Source organism: Lutjanus erythropterus, chromosome 6, assembly GCF_056507025.1.
Source record: "Lutjanus erythropterus isolate fLutEry1 chromosome 6, fLutEry1.hap2, whole genome shotgun sequence".
NCBI classification, from domain to species: domain Eukaryota; kingdom Metazoa; phylum Chordata; class Actinopteri; order Lutjaniformes; family Lutjanidae; genus Lutjanus; species Lutjanus erythropterus.
In genome coordinates, this window is record NC_139322.1 from 10,739,822 (window position 1) to 10,761,967 (window position 22,146).

Below are 22,146 nucleotides of genomic sequence, written 5' to 3' on the forward strand. Positions count from 1 at the left end.
ATTTTGACGTGTCAGAACAATAAAAACATTGGTGGACTTAATAACAGTCATTAAGGTTCGGTTCCATTAAGTGTCCCAGTAATGGTGACAGTGAACCAGCATGCACAGACATGACACAAGGACCTCCCCTAAGTGGAATGAAACAATCACTAATATACCTTTGTTTTCTGGTATGACATGTCAAAATGTCTGCTGTGTAACTAGTGCATTATCTTCACATATACTATGATGTAGCACTTGGCTGATGACCATGCTGTCTAAGATGCATCCTTAATTTGAAAAGAAGCTTTCCTTAAAAATTCCATAAAGAGTGCACAAAAAATATTGCTGACCACCTGCAAATTGTCAACCTACAAGCTATAACTTCAAGCAAATAAATGAAAGCTAATGATATGTGATAGATAAGTATTTTTATTTATTGATACACACAAAACTATTCCAAGCCCCCAACCTGAAAACAAAAACAAAGAAAAGAAAAAGAAAATGTAAAATGCATTAATGATAAAAAAAAAAAATGGCCTGACAGTATTAAAGCTGAATTTGCAGGAAGCTCCTCTAATGGTTCTTTAAAAAATGTGTGAAACCTCCTGGTAAACGTCCCTTGTGTGTGTGAGAGAGCACTCTCTGGTCTTACCTGGGCAGTAGCAGCGCAGCACCCCGGGCTGGATGAGCGAAGCTGGGACTGAGATCTGGTCAAACAAGCAGCTGTAGTTTGAGCTGGCCTCCTGCCAGGGCCCAGTGATCAGCACCTTAACTCCACCCTGAGAAACCGGACAAATGGGTTCACTAAACTCATAACACACCTGCCACGTCAGGTTTAAGGTTCCCCGATTACATTATTTGTGGTGCTCTGCCATCTAGAGCACAAAGATAAGAACGACACCAACAGAAATATAACAATTCCCTTACACTAAACTCTGCTGCCATCATGTGGATAACCAACATCATTTCACTTCACACATTTTTCTCAAACATCTTGTCAGCCCACACAGCCCAGACATTAAAGTATTGTGCCTCCCTCCAGAGGTTGGAGGAGGGTATTGCTACTATAATGCTGACAAGACTGTGAATTATAAGGGAGTGGTGAAAAGGGGGAATCTGATGCACAATATATCAAGACATGTACATATTTTTTGTAAAATATTTCATTAAATATTATCGTTATCATTTAGCTGATGCTTGATGCTGTTATCTTGACATACGTGACAAAACAGCATGCCTTTATGATTATACACATCCTCTACCAGTTCCCTGTGAATGGTGGTATATAATTCAAACTCAAAACCCTGGCTACTAAAACATTTGCAGACCAGCGCCCTGCAGAGTCCTCAGCACTAACGCTGTACTTATCTGGCAATCACACCACTCTCATGAGTGCAAAATTAATCTCTTTAGGAAATATTTCACATAGTCCTTACTTTTAAAATAATCAATAACTACCCCTTTAAATTAGATCATTATTCTCTTATATGGACATCATGGCTTTGACTCATGTCCTAAGTCTCTTCTACATTACAATGATGTCAGTTTTTATGGCAGAAAATTAATTTGGATCCATTGTTGCTGCGGCAATAAATATTTTTAAAGTGTATCTGTCATTTCCTGGTACTTCTTTTTGCAAATCAGTCTGAGATTTTTCAATGGCCATTTTGATACGTTCTGGGTGTCTTAGTATTGGAATACAAGAATAAAAATGGTTCCAGGAGCGGGGTTTTGCACAATGAAGGAAAAATTGAAACTTTGCAAGTGCAGTCTCCTAAATTGATGTACATCTATGTAATAGCAAATTAAATATTATGATGAAATTTATTATGCTTTCCATAATTATGATTATAGTTATGATAAGAGTCTAACAAAAAGAGCTGTGCAAATTGCTGTGTCATTTATGCACTAACCCCCCGTCATTTTGAGTTACATTGCTAGAGATCTGACATTTTATCTTCGATAAGGTTGTATTTGAGACTTTACTATAAAGTGCACTGTTCTTTATTGCCTAATCTGGTTAATATGCAATTCTTTTTAGGAGAATATTAACTGTAAATCTAATTCCAGATGATTTTTTACCCAAACAAAACGGGGCATCCCCATATAATATTTTAACAATATCACGTCCCCCCCTCATCTGGATTATCACAGCTGGACACTAAGAGGACTTGCAAGTACCGTTAATAAATCAAACTGAAACTGTAAAGAAGTGTAGGAAGGTTGGCACAAACTGAGGATTTATTTAAACTTTTGTATAAATTACATTAATTCACGCCGACCACAGCTGCAGCTAGTTGTAAGCAACATACCACTGATACTATATACAGCCACGTTTAAGCCCACAGTGGTGAATGTTTGTGGATCAAATAATAGTCAAAATTCTGGTATATTCCTGTATGCAGCAAGTTTTTCTCAGTTCCATTGTTTTTATGCCTCTGCATTAGCGATGCATGGACATACTCTTTTGACTTATGAGTATACCTTTTTGAAAACTTTAACGTGCCACTTTCCTCAGTCTATAAATTAGTATACAAATTAACATTTTTGTTCAACTTTCTGATTGAGGAAAGTCAAAACATTTCTTAACTTGCTGAAAATGAACAGTTAATGCACGGATCAGCCTTAGGCTCATCATTTTCAGTTTGTACATATTTCTGCTGAACAAGCAGATCAGTTTAAAATGATTTCCACATATTCAGAAGGTTTTATACTTCCCACTCTCAGAAGGCACTGGCCATACATAGAAGGAAAAAACAAAAACACCTTCAACAAATCTGGCAGCATATTATCTAAACCACCTCTTTGGAAGCCAAAATGGTGAAGGTATTAGCACTGTCCATTAGAATAACTGAAAAATCTATAATCTAATTACAAAGACACAGTTATTACTATGTCTTTTATTAGATCAACCATTCAACTTTGTTTTTACTTGAAAATAAGTACTTTAGATAAGTGGTGTGATGAGTCTGGCTGCTGGTCTGCAGTGTTTGTTTTAATTGGTAGTTCAGTGTGGGATGGTTTACTAATCAGTGCCCAACTGGTGATACCTGAGCCTGCTGTTCCCGGAGTATAAATCAGGTTCTGTTACTCATTCTCAGTCTCTCTCCCACTCCCTGCAGACACCCCCGACAGGTGATGTGGCAGCTGTAGTTTTCCTTAGTTTAGCTTATTTCATGCACTTTACAACATTCACACACTATTCTCACCCTTCCTGCACACCTACACCATTGATTTTACTGACGTTCACATCCAATGCCATTTAATCCTTTGTTGTGCTCAAATTTTCAGTTACTTTTGTAAATAAATTAGTTTATTTAATCTTTTCACATGGTGCCTCTCTCCTGTTTGTCGTGGCTGATGAGCCAAGTTGTGACAAATTGAGGGCTCCTCCAAAATGCAGGTTAATTTATAGTTAGTAAGTAACTTAATTTTCTTGATTTTTGTTAATTTGCTAGCTGATTAAGTGTTTTATGTTGTTAAACTGGTTTGGCACAGCTGATTGGGAATTATATAAAAGTAGCCTACTTAAAACCTGTTGGACAGCTCCTCAAAATTCAGGATGACTCTTAAAATCTGTTGAGTGGAGTCCTCATGACCTAACACCTCAGTTGGTACATAAATTATAAGATTAAAATGAATGATGGCCAGAACACAAGTTGCAATGAAATAAAGAACCCTGTCACTAACCTCAGGGTAAGACCACTCAGGGGAGTAGTCAGTGACCATGAAGAGTCGACCTGTGGCCTGAAGCATCCCCATCCCCTGGGCCACAGCTGCAGAAACCACCTCTGCTACATTCATGTAGGACAGTGAGCCCGCCTCTCCTGTGTTTCCTCCTGCTCCAGCCCCTCCACTCAGAGACTGGGGGCTGCAGCAGGGCTGAAGGCAGAGCTCTGACGGGTTGTAGCCAGAGCCCCTGGCCGCTCCGTCTTCCTGGCCTTGCTGGGGGGCCCCACCAGCTGTGTTCTGACTCTCGGAGCTGTGGGATGTGACTAGCTGGTGAGCATACAGGGCCCCTCCTGCAGACATAGTGGTTCCACTGCCATCCACTGAGATGAAGTCATTAATGAGGTCGGAGAACTGGTTACCAAAAGAGATGTCAAAATGATCCAAACTGATCTCCATGCCTGTCCCTCCCGCTCCTCCATTACTGGCTGCTCCAGTCAGGCCTTGGTGGGTTCCCACAGCGTTATAGAGTCCCTGGACCATGCTTGTGCCCTGGAGGAGAGGCTGCAGCTGTTGTTGCTGCTGGGAACGGTTGCTGCCATCACTGTTGTTAGTTCCATTATGAATTGCTACCCCTTCGCCTGCACCTCCAGTCCCTCCTCCGCTACCATCCGAGGCCTGTTGCAGATAATGCTCTGCGCCCGCCCCTTCTCCATTTCCTGCCCCACAGGCCTGAATGTGGTCTCCTGGCTTGAGTAGACTCTCAGCTCCATTCTCGGTGGCTCCAGCCTGAGCTGAACTCACACTACCTGGTTGCTCTAGACCCACCACCTCCTCGTGCTCAGTGCCCAGGCCAGGAAAGGTCCCCTGGTACTGTAGCAGCTGGAGGGAGCCAGCCTGACCGGGGCCTTCTGTGGGTGAGCCTCCATTACAGTTGGCCCTGTGCTGGGTCTGGTGGGCCTGGTGGTGGTGGTGGAGGTGGCCGTTGGTGCCTGGTGAGTCTGTCTTCACCACCTGGATTCCCATGTAAGTTCCAGAATCATGGGAGTTGTGCTCCATCAAATGTGTTTTCTGGCCGATGCTGGGCCTTCCCTGCTGCGCCTGGCTGGTCTGAGAGGCGTCCTGGAGGAAGAAGTTGGGTGAACGGTTCTGATGTTGCATGTGAGGACTGGACATGGCCTGACCGTAGCTCACTGTGGTGGCGCTGGAAGTATAGTCCTGCTTGGCATCAATGGCACTGAAATCCATCTGCTCCAGGGTGGTGCTAGGACTCAGACCCCCACCAGAAGGAAGAAGGGAGCCTGCTGGGGTCAGAGTAAGGCTGCCCTGGCCTGAACCAGCACCAGATGACACAGACACCCCACTGCCACAGTTCACAACTGCCCCCACCTGGTAGCCACTCTCCTTAGCCAGTTGCTGCTCAAAGGATGTGTCTTCTGTCTTGATGTTCTTCACCAAAGCTGAGCTGAACGTGTAGCCGTTGTCTGACATGGTGGGGGAGCGCTGCAGACTGCCATTGGTGCTACTGTTGCCACCAGAGGAGGATGAGGTTGAGGAAGAGTTGCCCTCTGTCTTCATGGCACTGCCTCCATAGGTCTGGCCCTGCTTGGGGTTGTTCAGGAAGCAGTCAGGATCAAAGTTCATATTGGTCTCTGGAATCTTGATGGTTCCAGAGTCCAGACTGCTGGACAGCACCAGTTCCTCAGACACCCCAGCTGTAGACAGCATGGACAGACCGTCTCCCGCCGCAGTAGTCCCGGGTTCCACGACTCCTCCGCTGGGGAAGGCAAATTTGTGACGATCAGAGGTCACAGACAGCACCAAGCCCTGTGAGGTGGCATCTGCACCCATCAGGTGACTGTTGGGACCCCCAGTGGGAGACATGCTGTAGACGGGGTCTCCAGTGACTTCAGACATAAAGACACTCTGGGACAGTCCAGACATGACGGAGGCCACGTGGCTCATCCCTGTCACCACGGGGCTGTCAGCCATGTCTGGATCGCTGTTGAGGCCGCTGCTGATGGAGACGGGGGAGTTCTGCGTGGTGTCGGGGACCTCGACCTGGTTGGTGGAGGACACCTCCGTGCTGTTCTGGTGCAACAGGACGGGCTTGTGGACTTTGCCATTGCGCTTCTCCCTGGCACTGCCCCCTCCACCTCCTCCCCCAGAGCTTTTGCCTCCACCATGGGCAGTGTGCTCGGTCTTCCCCTCCGACACATCGTTGTTTTGTACCTCGGAGTGAGCACTGCTGTAGCCCCCTGAGCGGGGATCCACCTTGGGGGAGATGATGCGATGTTTGGCGCTGTTGCATTTGTGGTGCACACTGCTCCCTGCACCTATATGAGGACAAACAGAGCAAAAGAGGTTGGGGATTTGGATGGGTGAGAAAAAAGAAAAGACAAACACACACTATTGATTTCCTTATTAAGAAAAAAAGGAATTGGACAATACTACTGTTCAACGAGCTGGGAAAAAGATGGATGATCTGTTTGTTTTTGTATTTATCAGTTTGTGAAAGATGATTTCCTCCTGGGGATGATAAAACTAGCCTTTCTTTTTAGTATACAGTGAGTGAAGCAAATGGGACTTTTTGCATGGCTTGTTACCTAAATAAGGTAACTTTGGTATTTTCCAACCTAGACCCTATTTTTGCATGTTTTTGTGCATATGTGACTAATGAGGACAATAATCTTTGAAATTAGTCCAGTAGAGAGAGTGCTGCAGCCGTCAGAAGCAAAGTTACAATGGGATCCCTCCAGGAAACTGTACATCCATTAAAGTTTGCCACTTTTGCCACTAACAGGCTCAGATTGTTATTGTGTTTTCTGATTATTATTCTGTGTTCTGATGTTTGATAACATCACAGAAAGGTTTGCCACAGAGATGAACCATTTTTTAAGTGTAACATAAGTTTAAGACTCTCTTTGCAAAACTGTTATTTTGACAGTCATTCTCATATTCATTCAGACTTGACAGAAACAAAGTAAAAAAACTCACCAAAACATTTTGGCTCGTCTTCCCACAGCTCAAATCACCAACACTGATTGTTTGATTGAAATAAACCCTTTATTCACAGAGGTAGATGTCAAAATATTCTGGCTGTGTTTCTCCTGGCTGCTTCTCTGATGTCTGACCTCCCTATCGCTCTTCTCTTGATATTTTCCCAACTAGCACTGTGAATAAAAGCTTTGTTTCAACCAAACCAGCGTTGGTGATTGTTGGACCAGTGGGAAGGCGAGCCAAGATGTTTTTGGTAAGTTTTATTTTGTTTTTGTCCAGTTTAAATGAAGAAGATGATGATGATAATGTTAAAATTACAGTTTTGCAAAGGGAGTCTGATGAGTTTGGCAAGTGCAATAAAACGAGAGCAATAAAACAACCAGTCCATAATGCTGTCAAACACTTGGAATGATAATCTGTGCCTGTCAGTAGCAAGAACAAACACTTTTAGTGGACGTACTTTGGCGATGTGCAGTTGCTTGGAGAGGTTTCATCGTACTTTTGCTATTGCCGGCTGCACTGCTCTCCTCAATACTGGACTGATTTCAAAAATTGTTGTCCCCATCAGTCACTCACACATGAAAACGCGGTTCCAGGATTTTGCATCCAGGTTGAAAAATACAGAAGTTACCCTTTAAGTCACCAGAAATAAAAACTGGGGGCTATCCAGAGTAATTTGTTTTACACATTAGCAAACCACTGCTCTACATTATTTTCCTTTATTGACAGCCCATGGCTAAATTACACAGCTGAAAATATTTGATTGATTAGTGTAACATTCGAGAACAGCTGGGGTTTTTGAGATATGGCTCTGACACAGTTAATCAGTGAACAAAAATAATAAGCCAATAACCCTGAAACTCAATTTCACTATAAATCAGTACCAATAGACCTCAACCACCTTCTCGGATCTCAAACAGTATCTTTAAGGCCTTTTTGATTTTCTTGCTGAATTTTCCAGTTCTCCATCCCACCCACTAGCCCTTACCCAGGGTGCCCGTGCAGAGGCAGTTGTGAGTCCGGGGAGGTGGCTTAGTTTGGTGGCTGTCCAGAATCTGTTGCACTAGCTGCTCCACTGAGAAGCCAGAGCTGCTGTTCCCATTGCTGCAAGTCCACTTGATGCCATGAACTGCCGGGAGAGAGGAGGAGACAGAGATGTCAGCCAGCCCAACAGACCACCAGCCACGCCAACCCCCCGCCCCACCCTCTGCTCTCCCTGTCTATCTGCCAGTACACCTCATGCTGCTCACTGGACACCTCTATAAATGTCAAAGTTACCACGGTACAATAGAGAAATGAATATTTCTGTTTTTTTCCCCGAGGCAAAACACACAACCCACTGACTGGCCTCAGGTAAAACAGCATCGTAGCTTCATCAGTAGCATTTGAGTGGCAATACCTTTTGTTCTGATGATGCTTAAGTACCATACTCTCTGTCCTCTTTTCCTATTCATATTGAAATAGCTCTAAACTCCAATATCTATTCTCCTGAACAGCTGACTTGGTCTTGTCTGCCATCACTGTAATGTCAAGCCTTTTAAATGGCCAGTTCACACCAAAAAAACCCCCAAAACATATGTTTCAATACCTACAGTGCTATTTATCTATCTAGATTGTTTTGATGAGAGTGTCCAAGTTTTGAAGATGTCGGCCTTCTCTCAAATTAAAAAGCTAAAAAAAAAAGATTTGAAAAAACAGTTAACAGCAATGTCTCTTTACACACATCATGACTATGTTACTCAAGATATCCACAGACCTTGTTGTGAAAAGTTTCATGTAGGAAACATTTTCTTTAGACTGAATTATACCCGCAAACCATATAACCGCACAGAAGGAAGCATGCATCTACCCACGGATGAGAGGTTATACACTGGTTCAGGTACCCGTGGGTAAAAAAAGTTGTGTAACTGGCAAAAAAAATATAGGGCTATTTATACAACTTCAAAGGAAGGGACATAGATAAAAATGAACTAATTGTGGGCGGACAATGAGGGAAGACATAATATAATGTATTTTTTTTTCCCTGGAGAAATCAGAAGTTAAAATGATAGTGCAGTATTTTTTGACATTTAAATCTTATAAATAATATCAATTATAATCATCTGCCAGGATTTATTAGCATGAAAACCTACAGCACAACCTTTGACCACACGGCTGGCCAAATAATGGGACATCACTGTTTCATCTGTAAGCGATGCAGGCTAGCTGATAGCAAAAATGGATGTCATAAGTGCAAAAATAGTGATGAATACCAAACTGTGGACAATATTTTGTCAAAGGTCAAGTCGGATGGGAAATATTCGGTGTGATCAGAGACTGTGAGAAAAGTGTTTTCAGGGGTGCTGCTTCTTGACAAAAAAGATTTTGATAGCGACATACCAGACACATCGTCTCTGAGGAAACAGATCAGCAGCTGCAGGAGCACAGGTGCTGCGCCAGCTGACTACACAAATGAGTGACAAGTAAGTGACTGTATATGTCTTTGTAATCATGGTTTTGTGTGGGTCCACATTTGACTCTAAGATAATCGTAGCTAATGCGTCGATTCTGGCTCTCAGCTTTGCAGGTGCGGGTTTGCAAAACTGGACCCATGCAGGACTCTGTGAGAGGTTTTCTCTTAGCTGAGGACACTATTAATGTGGGATGCTCCACAGCATTTTTATCTCTTGTCCCATGTCCCACATATTGAGACCAGGCCCCACATTTTGATTGGCTCTTCCATACAAAGGTCAAACCACTGCAGGACAAATGCTTTTCTAAAAATCTGATTTTCATCCAATGGCTGAAAGCAAGGGGGTCTGTCATCACAGGGCTGTGTCTGATGTCAATCAAACTGCCCACACATGGGTCAAGTGCAGGTTAACCTGTCACTGTTTTTACTACCCTACACCCAAAAGAGAAAATTGTGAGTCACCACAAAATCACAAGCTGTGCAGATTTAGGCTGAATATGATGGAAATGTTCAGAAACTACTCATCTGCTGTTTATTGTGTGCTACTGAATCAGCCAGAGGGCAAAGAATAGGGACAGTAAGAGCGAGGGGGGAGAGGAGACATGTCTATTTTAAATATCAAAATTCAAAATGACCTCTCTGCATTGGTAACATGTCGCACAAACATACATCATTATTCCACATTTGATTCGTTGGAATCTGGTCACCCTAGCACTGACATGGGCACAAGCCTCTCTTCCATTAGTAGAGAGGCTCGTATCACCTTCTGTAAGGTGATACAGTTGGTGGGTGTAGTTCTGTAGAAAGAATTTAGTTCTTACACGAAACTGTTGACAACAAAGTCTGTGGATTATCTTCAGTAACCGGGTCATGATTTCTGGACAGAGACATTGCTGTTGAGTTGAAATGTATGTTTTTGCTGCTTTGTGCATCACAAGCTGAGTCACAACCAGTTCAATTATATTCAAGAGAAGACAGACATCCTTACAGCCAACATCTCCAAAACTCCAAAATAATAAATAGCACTGCAGAGCAAAGAGCAAAAATGGATACTTTTGATTTTGTGGTGAACTGTCCCTTTAAACTGTGCCGCTCATTCTCTACTGTGCCTCTTTCCCTCCCATGTGTCCATGTCTGTTGCTACTCTGTGGCCTCCCCCCTCTCTGAGTGCTGAAGCTGACAGCCAGCCCAGTCCTTTCACCCTCCACCCCGACCATGACCTCTGACTGTCTGACAGGGAAAGCCTCTCGGGAGGAACATCACCTAGCCGCCGCCGCTGGATCTGCTACTGCACCAGGTAAAAAAGAGAAAGACTTTCTCATGTAAAGCTCCACTCCCTGCCTCAGTCACACCTCGCTAGCAACTCCTAATACTTTTCATCGCTCCACTTGCCAACCAGCCACCACTTTTGATGAGACAGATAGTGGTTTTAGTGGCTGTAAGGTGGTAGGAGACACCACTGAGTGCTGTGGCGCTCAGGCTCTCAAGCGGGAAAAAAGGTAATATTTCAGAAGTGAAGCATATTTAGACTATCAAACAAAATCAAGCCCGCTTTAATTCAAGTTCCCTACACTTCAGTGCCTCCTTTGCTTAAATATGCAAGAGAGAGATATAAAGAGAGCGAGGCTTAGGAGCATGTATGAAAAACAGTGAGAATTTGCTTAGTGCATGTCTGTTTGCACATGAGATAAAAGGAGATGGAAACAGCGAAAGAAGGCGAGGGTAATGCAGATTAAAGATGGTGCTAGTTAAAGTGAAGTGAAAAAACTGGCAAACATGATTGGAAGCCTGTGATAAGGATCTAAGTTGAAAGCTTTAAGATCTGTTGGCAGATTACAGTCTGGTCACCAGCAGATGTCAGCAGAACTGCTGTGATCAAGCTAAGATCACACACTCCACAGACAACTCACTGTGGCAGGTTATAGAAACATAAACAGGATTCATTTTTGATCTATTATGAAGTCAGATTTATTCAGCCATTAATGCAGAGTGACTGAGCTGAAAAATGTGACAGGAAAGTTTCATCTAATGTCATTATAATTACTGAACAAATAATTGTGTCTGTCTGGAGATCCCATTAGACAGTGTGGCTTGAGTCACCTCCTGACAATGTTTAATGCAACAGTACAAATTAGATGATGCTAGTATTACTGACACAGAGATGATAAGGCCATAGGCATACTAAAAACGCTGTCATGAATCCCCCCTCTGTGACAAAGCCAGCAGGGAGGCTGAGGGACAGAAGTGCATCCGTTCTGCTGATCTGATTCAGGGCGGGTGATGGAGCAAGAGTGAGAGCCTAATACAGCAGCTTACATCCACCATGTAGCGCCATCCCTATTTGTCCAAACAATCTTGTCTCCCCTCCGCCCTGATCCCTCATGCCAGGATTGCCACAGCCCTCCTGATCTAGACGGGCGTCACCCCCGGAGGCTCTGGGTTGTTGACGTACAGTTACCGCCGTGTCTGCCTGTCTGCTCTTCTCACTGAGGGTTATGTTCCAAAGCAGACATGACAGGAGCAGTGCCACTAGGTTTAATCCCAGTGGCAGCGACAGCACAGGCACCAAACAGCAACCCAGTCACATCATCATCCCGATGACTGCGTCCTGTCATGAGCAGCATCACACAGCCCTAATGACAAACACGGCTGATCCGTAGGACACACGCATGCCCCATCTGGTTGCCTCTGCACCATTGGGCACTATATGGGACAGTGGAGTACAATAGTTTACATGATGGCCAGCTCTGTCTGTCTTGCCTTGGTCTGTTCTCCTCTGCCCCTGTCTGTCTAGCCTGGAGACAGGCCTTCTGTCTATCTGAGTGTTTGTTAAAGCCGCTCATGCGCTATCTGTCAGCAGGCTAGGGGCATAGCTGGAAAGAGCGCTGCGTGTTTATAGCATTAGAGCAAAAGAGTGAATCAAGCTGGCTGCCTTGTCTATGGAGCTGTAGCGTGACTGAGTAGTGATGCCACTCTCCTCACCCCCGTGCTTTTTCCTCTTTCTCATCAAACACCGCAGGGCGTTAAGGAGGAAGAGGTCAGACAAGGCCATGTTTCACAGGGCTCGTATTTGAACTGGTGTGTGTGAGCATCCGTGCATGTGAAAGTTTTTGTGACCGAGAGCACCAGTAAGAGAGAGAGAGAGAGAGAGAGTGTGTGTGTGTGTGTGTGTGTGTATTTGTCGTGGGGAGACAGAATAAGCTCAACTGATCCATGAAATCCACGCTTTTCCTTTGTTGTTTTTTTGTATCATTAGAGGTGTCAAATGGTTTGCGCGCTGAAATATTGTGAAGAGAATAACAAAAGGGAAGAGCAAAGACGGAAGAGGGCAATTATATTGCAAAAGTTGACAATGTTCTGGAAAAATAACTATTTGACATTAAACTCAAGGGTTTATGTGCTGACAAGAATTAGTATATGAAATAGGAAACCATTATCACTATATAAGAACAATTTCCTTACACATACCGTATATGATCCAGTGTCAAACATACTGTACCGTACACTCCTGCAATCTGGCATTCTGCTCTCAAAAGTTTGAAGGTTTTGCACACTTTTGATAAAAGGAAAATCCATGCAGCTAGTTTATCTATACAACCTCCGAGGAATCAAGGAAGTTCTGCTCTATGCAGAAAATTATCCGTAACACTGCACACATATTATAACATTCCTGTGCAATGTAAAAAATACACCTACTAATAGATGCAAGTTATCTAAAATATGGGTCAGTCTGGGAAAAAAATGCACTGTATGTTAAGAGCTAATGTATAATTTAAGCTTAAATAATGCATGGATAATACAACATGACTTCATCGCCAGTCTTCTCTCCATACATTGGGATAGGTATTGCTATCTCATATGACCACTAGATGGCACTGTTGCTCCATCACTGAGCTTGTGTTGACATGCTGGCTGGTCCAGGAGAAAGAGAGGAGAGGAAAGATAGAAAGCAAAGACAGAAAGCAGGAAAGGAGGGATTTTTTTTTCCCTTTATGTAGCCCCCTCATGTAGCCTGGCAGCTAGAAGGCATCTCACACTCACCCTCTTTGTCCCAACAACTCCCAAAGTTAATGACTTTACGCATTACTGCAAATGGTGCTTGGTTTTTTGCATTAAGCCACAGACGTAATGAATACAGTAGGCCGTTGTTGTTCAGTGGCTGTCCTGAGGTGAGGCTTTATGTTAAAATATGTCCTGGATGAACTGATAGCAAGCAGAGCTATGAGGAGGATAACAATACGGCCAGGACCTGATGATGGTCCTGACTGCCTTGTCAGTATGCAGCCAGCATGTGTGTGTGTGCTTGTAAAGCTGCTGACACGTTCCTCTTTACCTGGCCACATCACCAATAATTGGCCATCAGAATATCAGTCACAGCCCTGCCGGCCTCTGCCAGACACACCTGAATCACAGGCCGGTTGTTAAAGGTATCTTAACAGCTCTCTGAAAGATTTTCAATGCCCCACAAGGCCCCCATTTGGCTATTATCATCATCAGACAAACCCTGACTTTTTCCAAAACATTGCCTCAATCTTTGAGCAAGTCTGGAGACTCATAAAAACACATAGAGCATCTCACAGAGCATTAGTAAAGCTGATAACAACAAGGATCAATCCACTGAGGTGGGGGGAGAAAGACAGAGAGAATCAGAGAAGGGGTGGAGTGTGGGTGTGGGAGGGGTATTTCTGGTGAGTCAGACATTCTTGCTCCCACGCACTAACATGAATCAATAACCAGCTTGCTGCCCTCCTCTGCCTCGGCTTCCTTCTCAGGCCAGAGAGGAGATGCACTCTCAGCCCGGCCAGAGTGGTGCCAGAGGTCTAGGGGAAGAGCTGAACTCTGACCCACAGCTAGCAGACGGCTCCAGGAAGAGTGCACACTCATATAACAGTGTTGGAACACTGTCCGAAGATGCTCTCCGACTGAGGTGCTGAGGGCACTTAGTGTACCAGCTATCAGCTAATAGGACGAGACATTAAATCCTCAGACAAAAACAACAGCCGCTGTGTTTAGTCTTTCCATGCAAGTAGACATGTAAAGACTGTTAAGGCCTTTTTAGAGGAGACAGTAACTGTTTATATTAAAGGGATAGTTTGGATTATTCAATGTGGATACTTAATGATAGTCACTTTATTACCTACAGTAAATGACCTTTGGTACACCCACAGTTAGCAGAAGCAAAGCAGTGTATTGTTGTGGACTGGGTCAGTGATAAACAATATTTTAGGCACATTAAAAAGGTCAACCTAAAAACTTCAATAGTTTAAGTGTGCACTATTTAGCAATAGCAATTTCTGATGGGAAACCACTGTTATATAAGCCATTATATCTCTCTCTCTTCAAACAAACCAAATTTCATAGGGGACTCCAGTAAAATTTACCTCACAGAACATGGGAGTTGCTCGTCTACCACTGCCTCGATCAGCTAGTTTGTTTGTGTTATTGTGTGACGTCTGTTTTTTTTAAAAGGATAGTTTAGATTCACAAGTCACGCAATGAAACAAATGTACAAGTTGAGGCAGCGGTAGACCGCTACACTGACACATATAGACATGTACAACATGAGAACTCCCCAAAATGGAAGCCAAAACATCTCAACTGCCTACTGGCTGCAGAAAAAGTCATAAACCCAGGCCACTCCATTTTAGTGGATAGGACATGTGCCAAACTAAATCACCAAAGTTCATGTCAAATCAATTTTTCCCAAAGATGGTGTCCGTCATTTTAGGTAGTGTTCAAGTGTTCATTTTCTGATAAGATGTTTTAATTAGTTATTTGATGCAATAAAAAAAAAAGTGTTTCATGTTATGATTGACAGCTGAGCCCTGCTGGTGATTGAGGCAGCCATCTGTATGAGCGGGACCTCCAAAACAAGGCTCCAACCCTGATCACTACTGCGCAGACTCTGGCTCCAGCTCTCATACGCAAGATGGCAGCACTCATGTCCAGGATATTTTGGCTTCAGTTTTACGTCAGTGAGCAACTCCCCTGTTCTGTGAGGTAAAATGACTGGTTTCATCTCCATCGCTGTCTGACTGGTTTAGAGAAGATGGTATTAGGCTTATACAAGGGAATGGAATGTTTCCCATCAGACAAGGCTGTCTGCAAAATGAAGAATGAAAATATTCTAAACATAGGTCATACTTAATCTGTTGCTCACCCACTGCTTAGCTTCTGTGCTGAATCTTCTTTCTGCTTCTCCTTACTGGGGTCATTTCAAATAGCATCTACTTAGGTAATATACTGTCTATCGCTAAGTACCTCATTAAATAATAATCCCACATTAAATAATCTGAACTATACCTTTAAAGGCTATGAATAAAAGTTGAGACTGGTGTGATAAGAATGATAAGAACTGATGAATGCAGAGTGCTGAACGGGATTATTCGGACACTCACACATAGGCTTGAGCTGGCCGATCAGCTCCTCCTTGGTCCACTTGGCCCACTCCTTCTTGTCTGTATTGATGGAGCACAAAATCGGACCACATGGTTTCCCACAATCCTCGATGGCTGGAACATTCAAATAGTGGACGAGCACAATATCAGGGTTCTGTGGGGAACACGGAGACAGAGGGGGAGAGGGAGAGAGAGAGAGAGAGGGAGGGGGGAGTTAGAAGAGATTACATCAAGGATAGTCTGCCTTAGAGCGTGGTTCCTTGAGGATACAACAGCAAGGAGTGGTAGTGACACATAGATACTGTGGCTCAGCTGTGAGGGCTTTTATGTGGAACATGCCAGCTGGTTGGTGAGAAGTAAAATGTTGCTGATCTAGAAACACTGGATAGTACACAAACACAACAGAGCTAAAGAACAGAAGAGCCACAACACAACCAGGGAGCAGAACAAATCTGGGATCAGAAATCTGCAATAATCTCACTCATTATGCGGCTATCTGTATCTCCAAACGTGTGTGCTCGTTTATGTGTGTATTTGTATGTGTATATGTGTGATAATTACAATGTGTGCTCATGTAACACACTTATGGCATTTTGTCAAGTCCTCCCACATGGTGAGTTGATGCCCTCAATTAACTCTGCCTGTATTTACCAAGTCAAAACTCAACAATTTGCCGCCTGCAAATTGTTACTGGGTTACCTCGGCAAATTCCCTAAATTGACAGCTTATGAATAATAGGTAGCGTTTAAAGGAATGTTGTGCTGGTGTGTGTAACATCAATTCGCTTCTGTAATCATGAAAAGCTTTGATTACTGAGCATGGCAACGACTCACACAAGGAATGTTCCCGTTTCAGTCCTTATCACTTCCAATTTATTATAAACATCCTGACTGCCACGGAGCCCACACAAACTTGACTCACAAATACAAGCACAGCATCCCAGCGCTGACACATAGGACACAAATAAAAGCTGCATTGGTTATAATTGACCTTTACGCAGCCAAATATAAGCAGGTATACAGAAAAAAGGAAAATAATTGTGATCAGATGTAAGAATAAACAGATGTAAAAGGACATGTGTGCATGCACTTGCACCTCAACAAGACGCAAGAATCGACAAACAAACAAAGACCTTGATAGAGAAAAATGCCGTGACAACATGCGTGTGACTGCAGTTTGAAGCTTCATCAGTGCTAAGTGGCAAATAAATCAAGGCTCTGCTACTGTAGGTCTATGCTCCCTCTCAGTGTGTACCATTAATCTATGACCACATACCCCCCCCCCTCTCTCCGTCTCCCCTTTCATCAGACAGGGGTGTGGCTGGGGGCAAACAGATCCAAAGAAACAATTACTTCTTTGAAAAAAAAACATCCCAGATGAATTAACAACTACCATCGTCTCGGTGTGTCCATGCAGGCACAGCTCCAGTGGGGGATAGAGGCGTCAGGATTCTCAAAATCCACACCTCGATTTGTCTTTCAATTTTAAGGTCACAATTCAAATTTCTTCTTATGCAGCACTGACAGCTATGCCACCGTTTGAGTGCTGAGTCTTGATTTGCAAAGATAAACAGATCATTAGTTTTATAACATCTCTCATTTACATTTTCAAATTCTTATTTCAAATTCCTGGTGCCAGCAGGTTAGCTGCAGTCACAGTTTTCATGCTATAAGTGGTAATTAAGTTGCTTTAGTCCGCTGTAAAGAGGCTAGATAGCATATAATAATAGTTACTGAAAAAACACACATTGTGTTTGTTGTCACAAAAGAAAAATAAAAGGCAGATGCTTTTAGGACCATGGTTGGAATAGCCAACGTGGCTAGATGGCTATTTACACCCTCATAGAAGTGCCAAATCATGATCTTTCCCAAACAAGTAGTTTTAATTCACAATCTAACCAAATAGTTTTGTTGCCTAAACCTAACCAAAATAAGGGGGGAGGGTGTGAGTAGCTGAATTGCTGATGTGTGCAATGAAAGTCCTAATTAATGCAATGTTATTTTGGGGTCCTGCATTCTTTACAGCAGAGATGCCACATGTTGCCAGTGGAAACACGATGCACAGTGAGGGTCAATCAAGGAATTGGATACATCTCTGACTCTAGCAGTGAAAAGTGCAGCTGCAGGGTACTAGTAAGCTATACTGTGTCGATTTTGAAGTGTTTTTTTTTTTTCTCTCTCTCTCTTCAGACACTTGCCGGCAGGCAAGAGTGAAGAGAAAAACTAGAATTACTGCCTTGTGGTTGTATGCCTCCCCGAACCAGTCAAGTTGCAGTTACATTTACATGTTTGTCCAGATTCATAAAATGTATGTAGTGAAGACTTTGACATGAGTTAATAAAAGGTATGAAGTGTATTTCAGTGTCACAGTGAAGTTGACCTCCTATTAGATATAAAATGTCATCACTTATTCATTTGATCATAGTAGGCATTTGTGTGAAATTTTGCCATAATTAACATATGAATTCTTGACTTATGGCCAAAAACATGTTTTGTGAGGTCACAGTGACCTTGACCTTAAATGCCAAAATCATTCATCCTTGAGTCCAAGTGGTTTGAAGAAGTTTGAAGAAATTCTGACTATGTCCTTGAGATACTGTGTTCACGTGACATGAGGTCACAGTGACCTTGAACTTTGACTTTTGACCATGAAAACTGCATCCGTTCATCTTTGAGTCCAAGTGGATGTTTGAAATTCTGCTGAGGTGCTTTTGAGATATCATGTTCATGAGAATGCAATGCATGTACGAATAATCCAAAAACACGGCTGCAGGTGTCATCAGTGCAGAGGCATAATCAGAATTTCCTGTTCATGCGATGTTACGACTGAGTCCTGCTTTCATCACAGCAGAGTGAAACACCACCTAGAATGAATAATGTTACCAGCAGAAAACTGGGCTAGCTGCTAGATAACTGTAGCGACGATGGGCAGAGACGGTCAGTCCGAGATTGGATGTATCTCCTCTTTGGCAGTGAAATGTGCAGCGGCAATATACCAGTAAGTGTGTAACTGTTTGCAAGAAGGTGGGGGTGGAGAGTGGAGGAGCAACAAGTCGTATGTAAAACAGCCTCACTCCACCACTTCCACCAGTATGTTATCTCACTGCTTTCCTTGTTCCCTGTCATTGGTATGGACACTAGGCGACCGACTGCTGCCCTGCTTGGATGGAGATGGCACAGGGCGGTGTGTGATGCCCCCAGATGGCATCACCAGCTGTGTCAATACCGAGGAGATGCCCTCAATCTTTACTCAGAATGAGAGCGTCAAATGCGGACAGCTTCATTCAATTACGAGCGTACACGAACGTATGTGGATGTATGAGTTGCAGGCGGGAGTGAATATGCATAGACACACAATGAATGCATTAGACACACACACAAACAGACCGAGAAAGGACAAACTCATTAGAATACTGTAACAGACGCATATATGTGCACAGTCATACACATCGATACGCACAATCTCCTCCTTCCAACACCCACACTCCCAGCTGTTTCCCACCTTTTCACACATTAACCATACAAATATGCACATACAAACACTAAACACAAAGAACGAGATCATGTCATAATCCAAACACAAGTGCCACTGTGCTATTACTATCAGGTATCTGCGATCTGTCTGTCTGGAACTTCACCTCTCTCTCCCCAATCTTACTTTACAACATATTTAACAGTTCTCTCCCAACTCAGGCCCACTCTGAGAGGAAAACAACACAATGAAAATGTAAGGCATAACATAAATCTATCAGGATGGTAATTTAATTTAATTTCCTGCTGGCTGCTTTCTTTTTCCACAGTGCAATATCAGGAGTTGGTTCTCCAGAAGTGAGGGGGGAAAAAGGCTGAGGGGGAACTTTTTTTTTTGCCTGGATACTATTTTCCAGAGAAAATGAGATCTCATTAACTTATTGATTAATTGTGTAATGTAGTCTTTTGGTTGTTTTTTCACTCGTTTCCCCATGCGGGTCTCAGGGCAGCTTTCCAGCCTCGCTTCCGCAGTGGTGAGGGAAGACTGGGATACAGTTGCAGGAGCCTGTGGTGTGCATGTGGGTGAGGATGTGAAGGCGTTTGCATCGCCGTGTATGTGTTTGTATGATGAGCTTGAGCTTATAAATACAAACATGTCAGCATGTTGGCCATATTTGAATGCATGTGTGCCAGCCATTCACATGTTGAGGCCTCTTAAAGCATGAGCATATCGTGCATGCATAAAATGTAGCGTGTCTCCAGCCAGCATTTTGATGTTGCTGTGTTGTGTTAATGTTTACTGCGCCTCCCTAGAACAGATGGATAGATGTTGAGATAATTACTAGCAGAGTCTTGGGGAGTCAGCCATGGGGGCGGAAGGCCTGCTGAGTGGGTGGTGGAGCGCCTTCCTGCCCCTCCTTTCACCACCCTCTCTCACAAACACATGCAAATGCATCAGCATACAAAGGCACGCGTGCACATAAAAAATAGCACACGTTCACAGCGTAACACACACATGAAAAAGTTGGTGTGCCATCACTTTGCACACACACATGCATATGCGATACGCAGGACATCGCCATCGCAACCAGAGGATAAAGGTGCTGTTGTAGCCAGGCAACAGGTTTCTCTGGCACCCACGCACTTAGAGGCAGCCAGTGCTCCTACGATCTCTCAGTGACTGCCTACCTCATCCTGAAGTCATACACCCTGTTCTACTCCAAAAGACAAGGAGGCAGAGAGAGATTCGCTAATGGAGCTGAGGACACAGACGGAGTTAGATGTCGGCGGAGACACATACAATGACCTTCTACTCCGTGCTGAATGTGAGGTAGTGAACGTGCATGTTGAGCTGCAGCTCAGATATAATTAACTGAGGCTGGAGTACAACGTACATGTACACTCTGAGAAATAAAGGCGCTGAATAGAACCATATAGGGGTCTTCAGTTTGTCCTCATAATGGTGGAACCCATTATAAAGGTTCCAGCTGGACCCTGGCTAGGTGGTTTTACATCTGACCCAACATAGGGGGTTATACCTAGAACCATCTGTAAAAGGTTCCACCCAGAAACCCCTATGAGAGGTTCTACAGTGAAACCTTCTATGATGTAATGGTTCCACCCAGAACCTTCTCTGATGGTCATATCCAGAACCTTTACACCTTCAGTGGATGCTAACAAGAATAAGAGTAACAAGAGTCCTACCAAGAACCCATTTATAATCGAAGGGTTTCGTCTAGAACCCATCAAGGGGAATCTACTCAGAACAATTTTATAATCCAAGGATTTCATTTAGAAGCCTTCTATATTTGAAGGGTTTTATCTATAACCATCCACGGGGGTTCTACCGAGAATGCTTTTGTTTGAAGGGGTTCATCTTGAACCCACCCAAGGGGTTCTAGCAAGAACCCTTCTATATTCCAAGGGTTTTATTTAGAACTCACCAGGGGACATCTACTGAGAACCCTTTTATATTCCAAGGGTTTCATCTAGAACCTAACTAAGTGGTTCTACGAGAACCCTTTCATATTTGAAAAGTTTCATCTAGAACTCACGCAGGGGGCTCTACTGAGAACACTTTTACGTTCCAAGGATTTCATCTATAATCAACCAAGCGGGATCTAAAAACACCTTTTTTCTAAGGGTTTCACCTTTAACCCTCTTGTCTCCTGACGGTTCTACAAAGAACCATATTGTGTTCTACAGATGAGGCAAAAACACAAGTAAATTGAATTGATTCAGGAGATTCCAGACACATCAACATTTAGAAATACCATTTTAAACACAGATAAACATTTGAATATTTGAGGGTGAGGATCTTTTAACACCAGAGCTTTCAACAATCTGTCTTCCAAAAACAGATAAAAAAGGGTTTTTGATGGAAACCTTATACTTAAAAAGAATGCTTTGTGAATGCTTGCCTCATAAAAGGGTTCCTCAAAAGCAAATGGTTATGGGTAGAACCCCTGCCCTTAAGGTAGAACAATTTAGGAAACCCTTATTTCTAAGAGGCAGATTCTGGTATGGTTGGTCAAGTAATGTGTCCTCTGCCTCACTAAGTGTCTGCGACCCTGCCACAACTCTGCCACACTCCTGGAACACCTACATGTAGCTGCTACTCCAACAGACCACTACAGCTCATTAAGAGACAGAGAGCAGGGGAAAGAGACAGACTTCCAGATAGAGATACATGGAAAGACAGAAAGAAGAATGAGAGTAACAGCTCTTATATTGTCAGGCAGGCAGCTCTGCTCCATGGTTGTACTCTACCATAGTAGGCCTCGCTTTCACAGCCCGTGCACAGGAGCGATAAAAACACCATTAACATGAAAGGATCTTAATTGAGAGGGGATGCTTCATGCAACGTGGATGAGCCGGAGAGTGCAGGGGGAAACCTTGTTCCTCTCTGATAAAATAACCCACACCGAGGAATGGGGGCTTCAAAGCCTGTCATACTGAAAGAGAGAGCAGAGCAGACAGGGGCTCAGGTATGGGAAAAGCCCCCCCCCCCCCCTTTTTTTTTCCACTTTAAACTCCGAGGAAGAGGGAACGGGGAAAATAAGCAAAGGAGGAAGGGAATGAGACAGTCCTTCATGGGAGAATTGAACTAGCAGGCTACAGGGATATCCATTTCAATACAAAATATCATGAAAGCAGGAGGAGTCGATTGTTTTGT

At 43.5% G+C, this 22,146-nt stretch overlaps 1 protein-coding gene across 1 annotated transcript in view; it reads right to left on the minus strand.

The window, feature by feature from the left end:
• The window catches only part of camta1a (calmodulin binding transcription activator 1a), a 411,604-nt gene that overhangs the window by 38,453 nt on the left and 351,005 nt on the right, over window positions 1-22,146 (minus strand). The window contains exons 7-10 of the mRNA XM_084720554.1: window positions 15,502-15,655; window positions 7,640-7,780; window positions 3,673-5,987; window positions 635-761 (exon numbers count right to left, since the gene is read on the minus strand). Coding sequence (XP_084576680.1) covers window positions 635-761; window positions 3,673-5,987; window positions 7,640-7,780; window positions 15,502-15,655 — 2,737 coding nt within the window. The remainder of the gene's footprint in view (window positions 1-634; window positions 762-3,672; window positions 5,988-7,639; window positions 7,781-15,501; window positions 15,656-22,146) is intronic.